The sequence below is a fragment of the Artibeus jamaicensis genome, unplaced genomic scaffold, assembly GCF_021234435.1.
Source record: "Artibeus jamaicensis isolate MK-2021 breed Jamaican fruit bat unplaced genomic scaffold, CSHL_Jam_final scaffold_1964, whole genome shotgun sequence".
Classification (NCBI taxonomy): Eukaryota; Metazoa; Chordata; class Mammalia; order Chiroptera; family Phyllostomidae; genus Artibeus; species Artibeus jamaicensis.
This window is the reverse complement of record NW_026522030.1, coordinates 41,674,489-41,688,597: the sequence shown is the minus strand read 5'-3', so window position 1 is coordinate 41,688,597 and position 14,109 is coordinate 41,674,489. Positions and strand designations below refer to the sequence as shown.

The 14,109-nt window shown below is 37.4% G+C and overlaps 1 protein-coding gene across 2 annotated transcripts in view; it reads left to right on the top strand.

Moving 5' to 3' along the window:
- The window catches only part of RFX3 (regulatory factor X3), a 283,650-nt gene extending 269,743 nt beyond the window's left edge, over positions 1-13,907 (top strand). Inside the window, exons 18-21 of one of the 2 annotated variants that reach the window (XM_053656369.1) lie at positions 2,855-2,917; positions 3,856-3,898; positions 7,360-7,609; positions 9,836-13,907. In XM_053656369.1, the coding sequence (XP_053512344.1) occupies positions 2,855-2,917; positions 3,856-3,898; positions 7,360-7,598 (345 nt within the window). In that variant the 3' untranslated portion in view covers positions 7,599-7,609; positions 9,836-13,907. Of the gene's footprint in view, positions 1-2,854; positions 2,918-3,855; positions 3,899-7,359 lie in introns of both variants that reach the window. The other variant, XM_053656370.1, reaches the window with a different exon arrangement.
- Positions 13,908-14,109: the final 202 nt, after the last annotated feature.

Sequence of the window (14,109 nt, the reverse complement as noted above, 5' to 3'; positions counted from 1 at the left end):
ATGCTTTCTAACCCCAGAACACATTTTAAATCTTTTAATTTATAGTCCTTCCTCCATGTATGAAACGTACATTCTCTCTCTCATTCTCCCCCTCTCTCTTTCTCCCCCCCTTCTCTTTCCTTCCCTCCTTCCCACCCTTCTCTAGTTTCTAAACTCAAGATCAGAGTATCTGGTCTCAAATCTAACACTATTGTATTTCTGACATAATATTAGACAAATCAATTCATCGTTTTCAATAGCTGTAAGATTAAACCTAAGCTCTCTACCCTGCCAAATACATGTTTTCTTTTTTGTGAGGCTTCAATGAGGAAACATTCATTTGTTTAGTATTTATTCAGCCTTTTTAATGCAAAATCTTCTTTATCAGGTCATGTTTATAGATTTGGGGATATAGTTATGAAGAAGACAGATAGGGTCTGTCCCTACCCTCACTGCACTGACATTAGGGCTACGAAGACAGATATTAGATGAGGAAGCAAAGTGAGTGTCAGGTTTTGTGGTAGGGGCTTTGAAGAAAATGATGGAGCATGACAGGAAAGGCGAGACTTAGGCTGCAGGGAAAAGCCTCTCTGAGGATGCCATATTGAGAAAGTGATACTCAAGGGCCTAATATCTGACAGCGAGCCCGTCATACACTGAACCACGAAAGTACTCTATCAGCTCAAGCTGCAAGGTTTCACCTCAGCGAGTGGTACCCATGCTGATCCCCTGGGCAGTGGGGAAGTTAGAAAGCAACAACAGGTTTTCCCTTTCTGGAGCTATAACTTTACAGTGATCTCTGTACTTTCTTATAAACCTCCAGTTTCGCGTCCAGATTCTGTCTTTCCTCCTCTTCTGTTTCTGGCTTGGGCTGGCCTAACCGAAGTACCTGTCCGTGACGCCGTCTTGCTCAGGCCTGCTCCCAGTCCTCCCTGCCACCAGTGATGTTTTTCTTCCCACTCACTCCAAAACTCCTGCGACTTATTTCCCTTTCTAATAACCCTATACTTCTGAAACTTCTCAAAGTTTTCCAGGTTGCCTCATTTTTGGTAAAACTACCTATCTCCATAATATAAGCAACTTCTGGTATCCACTTCCAGAAAGAGGGATTATTTTCAGATTGAGCTGACTGGAACTGGCTGGCACATAGTGAGTTCTCAGTAAATATTTATTGAATAATGAATGAAAGTAGATGAGCTGATTCTCCTAATCTTACTCAAACTACCTAGAGGATTATTGTGGGGGTTTTTTCTTAATCATATGTATATTCTTTACTCACGTAAAATGCATATAAAAATCTTTATCTTTAGCTATATAGGATATCAAAATCTTACCCCTTATTTACAAGATATTTTAATTTTAAATCTACTCTCTCCATTTGCTGTTCAGGTGAAATTTTATCATTGATCCTAGAGATGCCTAGAGGCGTTGGCAATGTCTCTACGACTTGTAATGGTGTTCAGAACAGTGTGTAGCCACAGGGAACAGAATTTAGTGTGCAAATATATTTTTCCTAATGATAATAACAATTGCTGAGATTTTGATTGTTTGGGTCTTTATTTTTGGCATCCTAAATCATCAGATATACCCATTTAGGTTAAGCAGAAGCTTTCTAAGGAAAACCTTTGTGTTGAGGAATTTGTCATATTTTCAGTTAAGCAGCAACTAAAAGCTGTGTTTCTTTTAAAGAAATTTTCCAAATATGTCTAGAGTATGGTTTTTCACTCTGTGTGGTATTATTATTCATCAATGGCAATAAAAATTTACTCTCACCTGGCTGGCGTAGCTCAGTGGATTGAGCGCGGGCCTGCGAACCAGAGTATCGCGGTTCGATTCCCAGTCAGGGCACATGCCTGGGTTGCAGGCCAGTTCCCAGCAGGGGACTCACGAGAGGCAACCACACATTGATGTTTCTCTCCCACTCTTTCTCCTTCCCTTCCCCTCTCTCTAAAAATAAATTAAAATAAAATAAAATAAATAAAAATTTACTCTCAGATTATTAGTGGAATATTTATTTTTATAAATGTGGAGGTATGTTTAGAATTATCACTGGCAACTTGTTTCCAGAGCCGGATCTTAATTGTTTTTATTTAAAAGAAACAAAAATCTTCTTGAGTTACATCGTTAGAAATAACTTATAAATGATCCCTTAGCTTTAGAAATGCTCTGTTTGTAGTTCTGCAATATTTAAATAATACTAAAAATAAAGAGTCTCATTGATTTTTTTTGTTATTTGTATTATATTCTTTAATTCAAGAAATGTTATGTAATTTGAACTCTGAATTTTTTATTTTGACCCATATGATGAGGACCAACTTTAAAACGACAGTTCAGGGTTCCTGATTTCATAATTTGTCTCCCTAAGGGATGCACCTATAAAGCAATGGGACGGTCTTCCAAACATACTAGGAGTTTTGTGTCAGGGCGGCCCTCGTCCCCTTCAAAGCAGTCACCTAGGAAGTCCACACATTTGTTCTGGTGATGCTGTTATGGCTTCACATGTTGTGGAATGCCTCTTCTTAAACTGCCTCTGAACTACTAAGAAATAATAAAGGGTATAATGACATTATTTTGAATGCCCTAAATTGTGACATGAATTTGATCTTGGTGAGTCGTCAGAAATCATCTGAGGACCAACTACAGTGAATAAAATTTGGAGTGTCATTTGGAGTCACAATTGATATAGGATAATAAGGTGGGCTTTCTTGAATAACATGGTAACTGACTCCTGAAATTGTCAAAGAGGAATTCCAGAACCTTGGACCTTGGGATAAATGTATCAGCTCCCAAGGTAGCTACTATGAAGAACAGTACATGTTTAGATTTTTTTAAATGTGTATGTTTGCAAAATAAGATCAGTTTTATTACTTTATAGACATACCTTGTAGATGAAAAAAATACTCCTATCATGGAACTCTTTATAAGCAAACTTCTGAATGTAAGTAGAATTTCTGTCTCACCTTTTTAAGTCTCTTGAGAAATCTGAATTTCTAATAATGACTTATTCTGATCTTCAGCTTAAAAAAATGTAATGTTTGCCATTTAAAAAGTGGATGAGTTTAGGTTTCACTTCACCATTTTCTTATTTATTTTGTTATCTCTGCTCTTCAATTTTTTAATTTAGTGTACTCATCTATGTAAACCTTGAGACTCACAATGTATTTTCTCATTTTAAAATTATCATCAACTTCTTGAACCAAGGTAGAAGATCAAGTCTAGGCTGAAGGTTATTAATTGTTTCATATTATTTTAAGCTTTTTTTTTGGCATTAGTAATGACCAGATGGTTTCCTTTTTCAAAGTGGAACCCCATCATCCTATTAAATAAGAACATCAAATTACACATAGAAAAGTATTTTTATAAAAGTAAATACTCTCAACTTTGGGGTTCCTATTATGTTTTTCACTTCAACTAATAAAGGTGTAAAAAACAGAATTCTGCCAAACAGCGGGACCATGTTTTCTAGTGTAGACTGCAGGTGGAAGCACGGACTGGGCATGGGGGTTGAGCTGACGGTCCCGCTTCGTCGGCGCTTTCACAGTTACTCCACCACCTCCCGTTCGTCCCGGCTGCCAGGCCCTGTTTCCGCACTGCCAAGTGGAAATGTTAAAAGTAAAATGGAACGTGGAAGGCAGAGAAAATTGTTACCCTTTGGCAAAGTGGCTAAGACAGCTAAATTGTGAAACAATTTAAACTGTTCAAATTTGGCAAGTTTGATTGAAAAATTACATGACCTGTGTAGTTAGAGAGCAAAAATGGTCACTAGTTCATAGTTTTAAAAAGTCATAGTGTGGTGTCTTTTTTTTACCACAGACTGAGAATATTATTTTATTCTGCCTGGCAATAACTTTTGCACAAATGACTGTTGTTTTGCAGTTTGGTGATTTAAATGCCGTGTCTCCTGGAAATCTGGATAAAGGTAAGAATTAAAAATAATATACATTGTCAAGGTCTTTCTTTAACTAGGAAATTCTCATAGGAGACAATGAGACGTATGTTTGTGGCCCTATTATGCTGTGAAAATGGCATACAGTCCTAGATGAATATCACCGTGTCTTTGGGATGCTTCACTAATTCTCCATTTCTATGCTTTATATGAGGTGCCTTACATGCAAAAATTAAATTTAAATGCTGTTAGAAGCTCATTTTGACTTTTTGCCTGAAATTCATTGTAAGTGACAAATTATTTCTGACTATCTCCAGAGTCCTAGAGAAAAGTGATAAAATTGGTCAAAATATTTTTATTCAAGGCCTACCTGGCAAGAAAAAGATTCCTCAGCCTTCCCGTCACCACTTCACACTTTTCAGTGGAAAAATAACTCAAAAAGAGCAATGATGTTTACTGTAAAAGCAAGATCAGTAGCAGTATAGATGAAAAAGATAACATATGTCTGTAAATTTTAAATACTTCGTTTACACTATTACAGTTGTCCCTGTGTTCTATTAAATTTTACCACCAGCATCGCCACTCTGGTGTGACAATAGGATATAGATTCCTGAGGAAGCTTTTGCTCTACACAACCACAGAGTAAAAGGAACAGGGTTTAGGGGAAAATAAGGTTGGAGCAGAGCAAATACAAGCAAAAAAATTGCTATAAAAAATGCCAGCCTAGTTTTTATAAAAATGTAAAATTTCTGGTAAACAAACACTGTAGAAAATGTAGGCCTCTCTTCAAAAACAAACAAAAAAAGGTTTTAAGCAATTGAGTTTTATAGTCAGGGACCGTATGCACAAAGACTGGTGAGAACAACACAGTCAGCCCTTCCAGGACACAGCCAGAGCCAATGGGCACCTGAGGCGAAGGGAAGGACTTGGGGAATCTGCACATGAGTGCAGTGCTGTTTTCTGGAGCGTCCTGTACAGGGTATTGGGTCCAGCGTCTGTGCCTCCTTGGTGGTAGAAAACATTAATGAGCCAGGGAACGTCACCTGTGAACCCACAGCACTGTGGTGTTGAACTCCTCTCGGTCCGTACCAGTAGTGGATGCATTCATTCCTGATAGAGTGACCTACGTAGTAGCAGAGCAGGAAAAGCAGAAAATGATAGCCCAGATGGTATTGTTGCTGCAAGTGCATACTCTATATGAGTAACCAGATAACCCTCAGAAAAGTATGTCAGTTTTGAGATGATGGTTATGTGTCATTTTAGTGCGAGAATGGTGGCAGTTGAAACCCATGTCCAACGTCAGGCAACCCTGATGGCGCATTGACCCCAAAGCCTCATAACCCAAATTTGGGGTGTTGTCCCTGGATGCCCAGAGGTGCAGTAGGAATGTTGCTATGTGGCCAATCACTGCATGGCAGCCAGTCTTCTTTGTAAAGTGCTGAGCCAAAACAAAGTCTTCAGTACACTCCAGCAGCACCGAATTTTAATTTTTGTACACCAACTGTTGATAATCACAAGCAGGTTGTCCAGAAATGTCTTTGAGTCTTTATAGGTCCACAAAACATCTGCAGAATTGTTGGCCCTCGGGAACTGGACAAAGGGCTAGCTTTTGTGGACTGCTCTGTAGCCTACCCAGTGGCATTGTGTCGCCCCCATGTGGACCTACACAGACATGGCCTGGGACACTGGCATTTGTTCAGCCCACCCTGCCATTGCCACCCTTCCCACCTGCAGTGGGCAGAGGAAAGGGCTTTCCTCACATTCTCTTCACTGGCCCACCATCTTGAAATGATTTTTTTCCTTTCAGTGCTGTTTTTTACTTTGTTTTGTTTTGCTTATTACTATTATTATTTTGACACTGTTTCTCGGGCACAGGGAAGTAGTTAGAGAAAGAGCTGAGAAGCAACAGGATTTACCTCACATTCTTGGTGTGGCCCTGCCTGTCCCATCCACACCGGGCCCTGAGGCTGCTAGAGTGACACAGCCAAAGGGTGTGATCAGAGCCTATGGCTGGAATGTGAAAACCTCAAGACTTTTGGTGGACTCTTTCTACAAAATGGGAATGTTAATGTTTTTTTCAATAATAAAAGTAATGATTGCTTTGTATAAAAACTTCAAGTAATCCAGAGAACTGGAAACTGTAGAAAGTGAAGCTTCATAGTCACAACTCTTAAGAGACCGCCAGCATTAAGAATTTTGTGTGAAGATCCTTTTTTTGTTTATGTGTATACACAAATGCATTAACAAGAGAAAGTATCACACAGATGTTTCAATTACATCTTCTTCATGAAGTAAGTGTCTGACAGTCTGTCCTCCCTGCAGCCCACCAGCCCTTCCAGTGTGCGTGTTCTAACAAATCTGATACTATCAAGTCCATTTTCCATATAAAATATATGGACAAGATATCTTTTGCCTCATCTAAGAGTTCTTCTGTGTTTATCACTTAATGATGCTCTACAGACATCATTTATAGTCACTGCATCTGAACTCTACCTTTTAATTACATATACCATTTCTCAGGAGATTTTGCTCCTGGCAACTGCATGTGGTACAACTGTACGTGGAAGTCCCTGTTACTCCTAACCAGTGTTTTCTGGAACCATCTTTGCCCCAGTTGATAATAAGAAAAGTCAAGGGGCGCATTACTATTAAGAGCTGCCCTGGCAGGGACTTCTGTGGTAGGTGTGGCCCAGGCGGTAAAACTAGACTCAACCGTAGAAAGAGTCCAACTTTGTGTGACTGAAGAGCTACTCGTACATGATGTGCCGTAGGAGAGAATGTCATGGAGATTCAATTGTGCTTCTACAAGTCACTGTAAGTCAGAGCATAACAATAAGTATAGGTATACGAGCATTTTAACTATAGATGAGGTATTTGATGTGCTTATACATTTGTCTTTTTTGGTAAACAGTAAGTAAAACATGTTGAAAGTGAAGTAGAAAGATTTTTAAGGCAAAGATGTATTTTTCACTGTTTAAAAATGATCACTCATGAAGAGGTGTTCTCTATACTCTTCTGAAGAGAATCTTACACAATAGCAAAGCTGTGTGAGCAGTTCTCTCTACTTTTGAATAGTAACTGTGCGGCTGGAAAAAATTAAATGGAATTTTTTTATAATTATGTTTTAGTTAATATAAAATGTATTAAAATTTAGAGGTAACAGTTACTATATTTAATACATTTAATTTCCAGAAATGAATACCAGCTATTAACAGTGAGTATCAGTGTTGCCAGGAATGGAAATTCATTGTGCATTTTTAATCTGATACTACTGCCTCTGTCTTTATCATTTTTTATAATAAAAATTAAAGGCCTATTTAACATTGTGATCTAACACATTCGTGTGCACCAAAAACTCTTTATAGTAACCCATGCTTATACATGATATCATATCATTATAGGTCTCACCTGTTGAAGCATATCTAAAGCATGTGTTGATTGCCATTTTTCAATTTGCCGTTTGGTATTGGTCTTGGTATCATTTGTTTGTGCAGATGAAGGCAGTGAAGTGGAAAGTGAAATGGATGAAGAACTAGATGACTCTTCAGAACCTCAAGCCAAAAGAGAGAAAACTGAGCTGAACCAGGCGTTTCCAGTGGGCTGCCTGCAGCCTGTCCTCGAGAGCAGTGTGCAGCCGAGCCTCCTGAGTCCAATGCACAGCGAGCACATCGTCACAAGCACTCAGACTATCCGGCAGTGCAGCGCTACAGGGAACACCTACACTGCGGTCTAAGGAATATTAAAGTGTGTTTTTCCAGCTAACTTTAACCCTGTTGATATTGGGCTTAAGTTGAAAATTGAATAAGCCTGAAGGTCAACTGTTGTCAAATTCTGTCTGTGCTGAACATTACCTTTCTGGAGTTGTGAAATGGAATGGGTGTATGTATTTTGCCAGGTCTTTTTTTTTTTTTAATGTAAACAAATGATTTGCCTCTTAATAATAAGAGTTTTTTTTTTCTTAGTTTCTGGTGTCAAGAAGGATTTTTACAACACTTAATATTTTTGTTTTCTTATAATTAAAAATAATTTACATTTTTGTAGTTTAAAATATTTTATTGTTGATTGTTAGTCTTGGTGTATTTCATGTGTAAGTTTTTAATTAGATGCACTTCTGTGAAATATCAAAAGAAAGACTTTCTTTGATTTACACTGGAGGCATGCCCATTTGGCAGCAGATGCATCAAATTTGCTTTTGAAAGGTGCTTCTCATTGGACAGAACTGCAAAACACTATTTTGATAACGTTTTGGAGTATGGAGAAAGGATACAGAGCATTTTTATTATAGCGCTAGAGGGTTGGGAAGGTCATCTATTTTTTCTCTGAAGAAAAATTGAGCTGTGCATTTATCAGTTCAGAGTAAATGACAGAAATGCAAGAGATTATGCTAATATGTACATAATTTGTGTACATAATTATTAAATCATGTTAATGCAAGCTTCCGTTAAACATTGAATTTTAACTGCTATCTGCATACCAATTCCTCTGTGTAATGACTACTGATTCTGTATTTGGGACCACTGTACAGATGCATTCTGCTGTCGAGTGGGGCTGTTATAGTTAGATACTGAAACTGAAAAAAATGACTTGACTTTTTTTTTTAAGTGTATGCTACTTATGCTGAGCTGGACGTACAGGAAACCATTCCATTTGGATGACTTTCTTTTATTCCAGGTCTTTTTCCTAATAGTAGTTCAATATGCTGCTATTATAAAAGAAAATTTATAGAATGCAAGGAATGTAGCAACCTGCATATCATTTTTTCCTTCAAAAATATTTCCTGGTTTCTAAAGTATGTGGATTTAAATTTTAAACAGAACCTGAAGGCAGTGTAACTGGCACACCGTACTGTTGCTTATCTCCAATTCTGTAGGATTTGGGTAGGTGGCCGGATGGACCAGTGCCATCGAAGAATGTACATCAGGGATCATCGTACCTCGGCTATAACATGGTGCCTTAAAACAGAACTGAAGCTAAGGTTTAGTAAGGCTTATTTTGGTCATGTCAATTCTTCTTCAGTCAATCCACTTGACAAGTTGTGCCTGTCATTTTCAGATTTTCAAAGTAAGGACAGGTGACATGTTCTTCAAAGGAAATGGAGGGCAAATAAAGCAAAACAGACAAAAAATCATTTTCCCTCTTTGAGTGACCGTGAACCTATGTTTTGTTCTTAGAGCCGAATATTACTTGATTATATAATCAAATTGTTTAAGAATGTGGAATAGCAGGCTAGTTTTAATTACCAGCTTGTTACATAAAATCATATATATTTAGGTCATTCTTTTCTAGTTATGATTTAAGACAGTTAAAATAAGTAGGTACTTATCGAAGTGCATCTTTTCAGTCTAAATGTCTGTCTGTGTGTCGTGGTGTCTGTGCCCATGTGCACACGGGTGCCCCTGGGCAGGAGTCGGCCGCAGAGTCGGAAGGTGTGATCCTGGAGTGGATACGCCCCTCCCCATTTTAATTTACATGAAGAGCCAAGGTTCTTTTAAGCACTCAATTATTAAAAACAACAAAAAAAAGCAGGCACATCCATTAATTTAAATAGTTCTTAAAAAGCTAATCAAGAAGAATAAATACATAAAGCCAAAAAAAGGGAAAGCACAAAATAATTCACAGATTATCTAACGGGGCCTATATTAAACTCAAGATGTTTATCTTTCCTGTTTTACTGGGGTGGAGGGTGGGGTGGAAAGAAGAGGGTGAGCCAATCTGTAAAGTTAAAAATACCAAATGGCTTATTGGGTGATGTGCAGGCTTTTTCAGCTGCTGTTGCTCGATTGCCTTAGACCTACTCAGATAGCTAAGATCAACATGCTTCTTAGGTAAACTTTAAATGTTTTAGATGCAATTTTTTTAATTGATTCAAATTTTGTATTATACAACTCATATATTTGAAAGCCTTTACTAGCTCATCACTTTTATCTAAATATCTTTTCAATGATCATCCCCCTTTTTTCTCCCAAAAAGGCAATGAATTTGTACCATCACATGCACAAAACAAGGAAGCAAGACACCTTAAGCTGCAAAGACTGTGTACCTATTTTATGGTGCATTAGGAAATATTTACAGGTAAATTTAAATCAAAAAAATGAAAGAAACACTCTTCCTCTGACTCTCCTTTCTTAATTTTTCCACCTTCCTCACCCTGTCCACCACCCCAAGAACTATACTGTATCTGTATTGGACCAAATGTATTTACGATATCATTTTGTTTATTGAACAGTTTTTAATGTACTTATGATCATTGTTTCCTTTAATTTAATGTTGGATATATTTGTTAGAGGAATCTGATAGTGGAATATTAGATTAGTTAAAGTTAGGGATTGGGGATCCTCCAGGATTCAACATTTCTTTCAATTGTTCATGGTTTGGTCTAAAATTTGGACAGATTGGGAATTTATAAATATTACTACATTTCAACTCGACTAAAAATATTCTGATCTGCATTATGAATACAGTTAGAAACATTAATCTTTGTTATTAGTGCAGACAGTTCTGACCAGTAGACAAATAATTTCTGTGATCTGTGCTACTTCCTGTTATTTCTAGTCCACAATGACATGCGCACATTTACAATCACAAAGATCTCAACAGTTTTGATTGAACTTGAATTGTGAAATACATTAGAAAATGCAAACATAATTTATACATTTGAGCAAATTGAAGCCACTGCAATTAACTGCATTTATCAGACCTTTTAGTTCCATTTTTTCACTCATTGGAAACTGTGACTTTTCTAAGTAATATTAGACACTAATACTCTCAGCAGGTTTATTGACAAGTGACAAGGACACATGTTAAGAACTTCGGAATGTTTCTTGGCATTGTCATCAAACACTAGTCATGAAAAGTATCTACATAGACCAAGCGATGCACTTTCAGTGAGGAAAAATGTAAGGAAAGTGTGTTGGCTGTTTTTAAGTTACAGAAAAGGTTTTTTCACTTAATAGGATTGAGTATCATGAGTAGTTTGATCTTCACATATGCTTTGAGAATCATACCCAAAAGATTTGCATTCATAAAGCCAGTGAACAAGAGGGTGAAATGGGAGAACCATTGCCTTGGAACACAGGATCCAACTTAAACCATTTTTTTTTGGATAGTAAGTAGCTGGTCACTTTTTCAGGATTTTCTTCCAAACTATGTTTGGACTGACTGTATAAGTCTTACTGCCTTTTCAGAAATCTGCTTTCCTTTGTGTGCTTTTTCTTGTACTGTATAGCACGGTTCATGCACCTCTCTTTAGATGGTGTACTTTAAAAACAAAAGTAAAATTCAGAGAACGGTTTTAACACTGCATAAGTGAAATTAATAGTGTTCGACATTGACTGCCTTTGATTTGTAGTAGACAAGTGAAAATGAACACGTTCTTGTAGAATGCCGTTGAAGTCGTTCAGGAATGAATACGGTTTCATTACTGTAATCATGAACCTTTTTACATGGCTGCACTCTCTAGAAGTTCTAAATGTGATGCATTTTCGAATTTTAAAAATTCCTCAGATGATATATTTGAGATGTCTAAAATAATGCTGTGCTTGAAACATTAGTGTAAAAGAAAAAAAAATGTGTGTCACTGTGATGTTGGTCCTCCCCGTGTGGACACAGAAAGTGAAAACACTTTGGCAAGTCACCTTTGTGTACTTGAGGCAGTGGTTGTATACAGCAGATGGACCTTTGCTATAGCCTCCCCTCCCCCTCGTACTTGGTGAGGCAACAGTAGCTGTCAGAAAATCACACCAGCCCTTGGTATTGGTGTGAATTGCACCGGAACCTGGGGAGAGGTGGTCATGCAGTGCTATTGAAAACTGGGCTTGTCACTAGATCAGATCAACCTCCATGTACATGGTTAGAAGAAATCAATTAATGGAATCCTAGTATTTCTGCAAGTTTGATGATTTAAAAAAAAAAAAACTGGAATAGAAGCATTAATTCAGTGCTTAGTTCCAGTGTCAGAAGACCCCTTTGATGTAATGCCTTGTATTAACCCTTTGAGCATTGTAAGATAGACAGCGGGGGACAAAAGCCTTTCGGATCCTTTATTTAGACTTAGACTGGTAAAATATACTCTATATCCAAATGTCTAATTATGCTGTTTTTTTAAAGGGGGGGTAGGAAGAGAAAGTGTTTTCATGCTGAACACTTGCATTTTATATACAACTCTTAATTTTCTTCAAGAGGGCTTGATATATTTATTCCCAAATATTCACTGCCATCTAAGTAAGTGTACTGTTTACAGAAACAAAATCGACTTTTCTAGCATCACAGCACGACTCTAGGAAAGGAGGTCAGTGCATGGGCCTGTGGACCCGTGTCCCAGTCGGTCTCTGCACATGGGAAGTACCTAGATTGCCTTTACAAGGTATGAGAAAGGAAGGGTTACTTTTTTTTCCAAAATGCAACAAAACAAAACAAAAGATCTCATTTATTTAGCTTTAGAAAGTACAATTGTTAAGTGAAGCCTTAGGAAGAAATGAGTTTGAGCACCTAAAGAAAAGCTGAACTCTTTGGGGGCAGGTAATCTATCTGGAATTAGATCTCTCATAACATATTGTTTGGGAATTTCATACAGGGCATAATTTTATTTATGCTCCAAAAGTTTAATACTTTGTCAAAAAATTATATATAGATAGAATGGAGAGCAAAGCACTTGATCTTAAGCTCATCTGTCAGGAGATGCCCTAACTACTGCTTCTGGTGTCTGTAAATGCCAGTCTGCTCACACAGTTGCCGACTCTGTCCAAGGGGCGCTCTGCGTGCCCTGGACTCCTATGTCCCTGTGCGATGGAGCAGGAGAGCAGCGCCGTCTGCACCTGTGCTCGCGCTGCCCCAGCCAGGTGCACCCGAGAGCGTGACCTACTGCGATGTCTGGTGAAAGGACATCCGTACTCTAGTGCAAGTCTGCCGTAAACATGGCTTTCAGGCAGTTGAGGAGGTCAAACCATGCAAATTACTCGTGTGTTAACATGCAATACTCAAAGGGTTTTGATTTAACTCTTCTTTTGAATTCTTCATGATGATTTACTGTAAATGCTTCTCAGTTTGCATGCTCTGATCATTGCTGCTAGTGATTTTATGTGCCAGTAGACCTGAGTTTAGTTTACCAATTTTACTTAAATAGTAAAAGCCACTTACAAAGTGACTGCCTAGGATTCTTCCCTTTTGTTTGAAGTAATTGGTAATATGTTATTTTCAAAAATGTGTTTTGTCTCTTATTGGTTCTGATATTTGATTCTTTCTTTCCCTCTTTCCTTTGTTCTTTAAATAAATTACGATGTTGGGATTGGAAGCCCTGAGTAATGAAATCTTTGGTAAGAATTGTGTATGTAGCTCAATAATGAGGACAACAAATCATTGTTAGAGGAATTTTGATTCTGGGGAGGAAAGAGAAAATAAAAATTCCCATTGACTGTTGCTGACCAAGTAAATTGTTCCTTCAATGAATTAATAGTTTTGAACAAATGATTGCCTTGTTTAAACCTGCTAACCACAATTTTAAATAACCCAATAAAGGAGGTATTGAATTTTATTCGTTTAAAATGCATCTTTTGTACCAAAGCAAATTTTTTTCTCTACTCATCTCCATCATCAATTGGGACCTATGGTGGTGGCCAATGTGTTGGTTACAGAAACTTTAAGTGAGTGCCTTGAGAAAACTTGGAAATTTGTGCCTGGGGTGGTAAACTTTTAATTAGGTTAATTGTAGTGCTTACCAATCAGTAATTCTACTATCACTCAGGGCTTTCGTACCTTCTAGGTAAAACTTCTTTCATTGTGTTTTTTTTTTAAATACTGTATTTTTTTTGTGCCATCATTTAAATTTCACTTAGTAAGTGGCAGATGTCATTATTCAGTCCCACAAGCACAGAAACATAGTAACACTAGGAGATGTTTGAACATTTATTTCACAGTCGACTGAATATATTATGTAAATGAGGTAAGCAACTTTTGTAGAGAGTGTGTGTGTGAGATAATGTAATGTTCTTTTCCAGTTTTTGGACTACAGTTGAATAAACTTTTTAATTATTTAAAAACATCTTTACCGAATAACATGTGATGGTTTTTTTGTATAATGTATTTGATTTTGTAAATACGTATTTCCTGATGTGATTTTTGTGAGAAATGCTAAATCTTTTAGTATATCACGTCCTCTCAAAATTGGCAGGAGCTGAATAATAGTTTGTGGGCGATTTGTATTGTGTACTGTACAATAACTGGGGAACTTTTATAATTATAAAAATATA